General features: G+C 47.4%; 1 protein-coding gene across 1 annotated transcript; it reads left to right on the forward strand.

The window, feature by feature from the left end:
* The first annotated feature begins 180 nt into the window (after positions 1-180).
* RNF14 (ring finger protein 14) lies at positions 181-4,322 on the forward strand. The gene is made up of 5 exons (XM_010179239.1): positions 181-725; positions 1,400-1,628; positions 2,295-2,467; positions 3,199-3,329; positions 4,262-4,322. Exons 1-5 carry the CDS (start codon positions 273-275, stop codon positions 4,320-4,322), a joined length of 1,047 nt encoding a protein of 348 aa, XP_010177541.1. The 5' UTR covers positions 181-272.
* The last annotated feature ends 1,295 nt before the right edge of the window (positions 4,323-5,617 follow it).

A 5,617-nucleotide genomic window follows, 5' to 3' on the forward strand; every position in this document is an offset into this window, starting at 1 on the left:
TATATATATAAAAATCCAGAATCTGAAATCTAAGCATGCATTCCTGTATCTATGAGTGTTATTTTTATATGTTTCTTATATATATATAAGAAACTTCAGAATCTGAAATTTAAGTATGTACTGAGGAGAACCATGGGAGAGGAAAATGGTATCGAATTGTCAGGACTTGCTGATGTCTGGAATTGTTCTCTCTCTCGTAGCTCAGCGCTCTTTGCAAACACTTGGACAACGTATGGGAAGAGAATCGGGGCTGCGTGGTCTTATTTGCCTGGATGCAGTTTCTGAAGGAAGAAACTCTGAGTTACCTGAACATCTCCTCCCCGTACGAACTAAAACTGTGCCACCAAGGGAGCGGGCAGAGCAGGACCCCTCTGGTCCCTCCCGATGCCGAGGACGGCGGTGGCGCCGCAGGCTCTGCCGCAGCCGAGGAGGAAACCGTGGACGGGAGAGCAGTGCAGGACGTGGAGTCGCTGCCCAGCCTGATCAGGGAAATCCTGGACTTCGATCAGGCTCAGCGCAGGAAGTGCTTCAACAGCAAGATGTACTTGTGCAACATCTGCTTCTGCGAGAAGCTGGGCAGCGAGTGCATGCACTTCAATGAATGCAGCCACGTGTACTGCAGGGCGTGCCTGAAGGACTACTTTGAAATACAGATCAGGGACGGCCAGGTCCACTGCCTCAACTGCCCCGAGCCCAAATGTGCTTCTGTGGCTACTCCTGGCCAGGTAATCGAGTGTGCGAGCCGGGGCAGTACCGTTCTGCTAAGTTACCCCTAACTGCAGAGGATGAGGTGTGGTTTTCCGTGGTGAGCACTGGGAACATAGCTGGGGAAATTGGGGTTTTTTCATGCTCTGAGCCACCCAGAGGCACTGGAGTTAATCCTGGATCACTTGGCATGTATTTTGCCCACTGTGTTAGTACTGGCGTTGGTCAGAGGCCTGAATTCATGTCCCATTGCATTTGACGCTGCATCCTTTTAATCTGATGAATTATTATTGACAGGACATGGGGCAATGGTCCCAAGCTGGAGCATAGAAGGTTCAATCTGAATATGAGGAAAATCTTTGTCCGTGTGAGGGTTATGGAGCATGGCCCAGGCTGCCCAGAGAGGTTGTGGAGTCTCCTTGTGTGGAGACACCCAAAGCCCTGGCCGTGTTCCTGTGTGACTGCTCTGGTGATCCTGCTGTGGCAGGGGTTGCACTGGGGGAGCTTTCCAGGTCCTTCCAGCTCCTCAGATTCTGTGATTATTAAAACAGCATTCCTAGGAGCGTTTTCATGACCTATAAAGTGGATTCATCCCAGTTGTAGGTACTTTGTCATCGACTTACTGGGGTTTTTTGCTGCAGTTAGCAGGCCCGGGGTCTCAAACACACATAATCTTATTTGGCTTGTTGTTCAGGTCAAGGAGTTGGTTGGGGAGGAGCTGTTTGCACGTTATGACCGCCTGCTGCTGCAGTCCAGCTTGGACCTGATGGCGGACGTGGTGTACTGCCCTCGGCCGGGCTGCCAGACCCCGGTCATGCAGGAGCCAGGCTGCACCATGGGCATGTGCTCCTGCTGTAACTATGCTTTCTGTACTCTCTGCAAGATGACCTACCACGGGGTGTCTCCCTGCAAAGTCACTGCAGGTGAGTCCTCATTACTCGGGAGTGGAGCACGGGGCAATTCAGCCTTGTGTGAACAAGGAAGTCAGAAATGAAGCAAGGAAACTCATCACTGTGAGCTTTGGAAAAGATCAACAGGTTCATGTGGAGTAATTCTGCTGCTGGCAATTAAAAAGTGTTCCTTTGCTGGCACTCCACAGCTCGGGAGGTCCCTAATTTGCTGATTGCCAAATTCTGAGAGGTGATAGCAGGGGGAGAATAATTTTATATGTGCCTTTTTTTACCCTTTCCTGTGAATCCACTTCTTTCTGCTGTCAGAGCTGGAACCAGGTGGATGCTTCTCTCCCTGTTTGGCCTCAAAATCCTGTGACAAAGCTTTATCAAATGTGTAGTCAGAAAAAAAATATTCCTGCTTTTCAGTGTATTTTCCGTTGTAGATTTGTTCCAGCTGCACTGACTGGTCCCTTTTATAATGAGTGCAAATGTTGAATTTTGAGGTGGAGGAATTTCAATACTCTGACATTTTTCTTATGTATTCAAATGTTTTACTTGTTTTTTAATTAATGCTGTTAGTTTCCTTTGAGAACACTTTATGCTGTTATTAGCTGGACTTGTTCATTTCGTGTGTCACAAAAGCCATTTTGATTTTTTTGGTGGTTTTTTTTTTTGTTGGTTTGTTTAATTTTCCAGAGAAATTAATGGCTTTGCGAAATGAATATTTGGAAGCCGATGAGGCAACTAAAAAATTCCTGGAGCAACGCTACGGCAAACGTGTGATCCAGAAAGCCCTGGAGGAGATGGAGAGTAAGGAGTGGCTGGAGAAGAACTCCAAGTCCTGTCCGTGCTGCGGGACCCACATAGAGGTGAATCACAGAATCCCAGAACGTCAGGGATTGGAAGGGACCTCCAAAGCTCATCCAGTCCAATCCCCCTGCCGGAGCAGGAACACCCAGATGAGGTTGCACAGGAAGGCGTCCAGGCGGGTTTTGAATGTCTGCAGAGAAGGAGACTCCACAACCTCTCTGGGCAGCCTGGGCCAGGGCTCTGTCACCCTCACTGAGAAGAAGTTTCTTCTCCAATTGAAGTGGAACCTCCTGTGTTCCAGTTTGTGTCCGTTACCCCTTGTCCTATCATTGTTTGTCACCGAGAAGAGCCTGGCTCCATCCTCGTGACACTCACCCTTGAAATATTTATAAACATGAATGAGGTCTCCCCTCAGTCTCCTCTTCTGCAGACTAAAGAGCCCCAGCTCCCTCAGCCGCTCCTCAGAAGGGAGAGGCTCCACTCCCTTGATCATCTTTGTAGCCCTACGCTGGACTCTCTCCAGCAGTTCCTGTCCTTCTTGAACTGAGGGCCCAGAACTGGACACAATATTCCAAATGTGGTCTCACCAGGGCAGAGTAGAGGGGGAGGAGAACCTGTCTGACCTACAACCCCCCTCCTGATACACCCCAGGATGGCATTGGCCTTCTTGGCCACACACAAGGAGTAACACCAGCGCTGATAGAGTCGGGGTAAATGGCACCCATCAGTTGGTGCGTTTTTGAGGCAAGATCTCATTTAATGATGGCTGTTTGTTGTTCCCTCCCCACAGAAGCTGGACGGCTGTAACAAAATGACGTGCACTGGCTGCATGCAGTATTTCTGCTGGCTTTGTATGGGCTCTCTGTCGAGGGTGAACCCCTACAGACACTTCAATGACCCCTCTTCGCCCTGCTTTAACAGGTACTTGCACCTATTTCTCCTAGTGCCAGACCACTTATTTTCCTATTTTTTCTTACAGTCTCTCCTTCTTACCTTGAAATCTGTAGCTCTACAGTTTGAGACACAGTTTCTTCCTTAAATATTTACACTTACGAGGACCTGACACATTAAAAACTTCAGGAGTGATTTGGGATACAGGTTTACTCTTTAAGAACTTTTTGGTTTAAAACTCTGGACAAGCCCTCTGGGCCCATTCCTAAAAACCTGCTGTGCACTATTTGTGTGTATTCCACTGGGTTATGTGCCCATCGCTGCGAGTTACGGTGCCTGGATACAGAAGCCAAATAGCAAAGGTTACTCAATCTTCCACCCTCTGTTCTGCTGCAATCGCTGTGGCTGACAGGATTTATTATTTTCTTCTTCTTGGCCTTTCTTGTCAGCATTCCCTCTTCCCACAGCAGTATTTTTTTTACACTTCCTACCCTGTTTTCCTTTCTATTTTGCTTCTGGTGTTCTTTTTTCTTTTAGTTTAGCTTAACTCCTACCGAGCTTGACTAAGCTCATCTGTTTAAAAAAAATCACAGAATCCCAGAGCGTTAGGGATTGGAAGGGACCTCCAAAGCTCATCCAGTCCAATCCCCCTGCCGGAGCAGGAACACCCAGATGAGGTTACACAGGAAGGCGTCCAGGCGGGTTTTGAATGTCTGCAGAGAAGGAGACTCCACAACCTCTCTGGGCAGCCTGGGCCAGGGCTCTGTCACCCTCACTGAGAAGAAGTTTCTTCTCAAATTGAAGTGGAAAAAATCCCCAAACTCTTCCCTTATTTTCCTCCTTTACTTACACACTGTAGTTGCTTGCCCGGCTCTGTGTTGTCTGATTAGATTGCAAGCTGGTTTTTTTAATATACATTTTACTTTTTGTACATCCTGATGTGAAGCTTGGCTGTCTTGCAGGTTGTTTCAAGCCATGCACATCGACGGTGAGTTCTGGGAAGCTGAAGATGAAGACCAGTAGCTTCCTGGAGCACCAAAAGCTGACCAAACCAGGGACAGATGCTTTCTGTTTTTGTGGCGAGTTGGTTTGCTTTTCACCTCCATTACGTGATCTGCCTTGTGCCGTGGGATACTCGCACTTCCCAGGCTGTGGCCAAAACCAAAGGAGTCGGTTTTGCCCATCCTGTGGTCAGGATCAGCGTGCAAGGCCCTGATAATCACCTCGATAGCTACAGATGGATGCTACTGGTCAGAAGTCGGAAAATTGCTGGGAAAATTTATGGAAATTAAACACTATAAGATAAATATGGGAATGAAATACTGGAAAAATAGGAGGTGCTGCTTTTTCAAAATCAACCAACCCAAAGAAATGTTTGGGGGTTTCGTGTGGAGGATCTCGGCTCGTGCCCGCCGTGGGGTCGAGGGCAGCTTTCTTGTCGCTGTCGTTCGTGCTCTTTCTGTGACGCTGTGTGGGCAGGGAAAGCAGCTCCTTGCTCTGGCACCGACACTTCCTAACCATAGTAAAGTTAATGATCCCTTACCCCCTTCTCGCCGCCTGTCTCTGCGTCACTGAAAGCTTTGGCAGAAAATGACCAGCAGCCAGTTCCAAACATTTGAACCCGTTTGGTGGCTCCTCTCGGTGCTGCTGCTGTATTCACTTGTGTTGCCTTTTATTTGGACAGGGGTGAGTGCCGAGGCTGTGGCCAGTGAGAGGGTGAGAAGGCTCAGTCCGATCTGAAGCAGGTTTTTATGGATGCACAGTTGAGATTAACTTGAATTCTTCAAGATACTGAAAGTTCCCTTCTCAGACAACAAAGTAATTTATTTTTCACTGACTCTTCATGTAAGAAATTTGATTTAGTTTTGAATAGTTTTGCTCTGGGACTAGAGCCCTTATTTCCACTGTTCTTGCACTTCAAATAATTTAAAAAAAACCCAAATGGTTTCCCCTGAAAGCTCAGTCAGTAGTTTTGTGAGCATGAAAGGGAACCACTAATTTTTTAGAAGATTTTCCACTTGCAGAATGGTCTAAAAAATTGTATTTTGAAATTGAAACTGCATGTGCTGTGTTCAAAACAACTACCAGGGTCTGGATGGATAGCTCAGGAGCTGGAAGACTTCAGAAACTCAAGGTGAACACCTCTCACTCCGTTTGGACTGAGAGTAAATAAATCTCTACTCTGCTGTCTGGCCACAGTGAGTGCTGATGTGGTCCCTTTTGCAGAGGATGAAAGTCTGGACTGTTTTGCTTGGCAGTGATTTCAAAGATCAGGGATGCTAAGAGCAGATCTCTTGCCTTGGTTTAAGCTATAGGAC

Source organism: Mesitornis unicolor, unplaced genomic scaffold (genome assembly GCF_000695765.1).
Source record: "Mesitornis unicolor isolate BGI_N332 unplaced genomic scaffold, ASM69576v1 scaffold20512, whole genome shotgun sequence".
Lineage (NCBI taxonomy): Eukaryota > Metazoa > Chordata > Aves > Mesitornithiformes > Mesitornithidae > Mesitornis > Mesitornis unicolor.

Bases quoted from the DNA above. Each gene is read 5' to 3' on its own strand.
- RNF14 (XM_010179239.1), top strand. From the start codon at position 273: ATGCAGTTTCTGAAGGAAGAAACTCTGAGTTACCTGAACATCTCCTCC. The intron at 1,629-2,294 runs GTGAGTCCTCAT...TTAATTTTCCAG, and splicing joins TCCCTGCAAAGTCACTGCAG to AGAAATTAATGGCTTTGCGA. The intron at 2,468-3,198 runs GTGAATCACAGA...CCCTCCCCACAG, and splicing joins GCTGCGGGACCCACATAGAG to AAGCTGGACGGCTGTAACAA.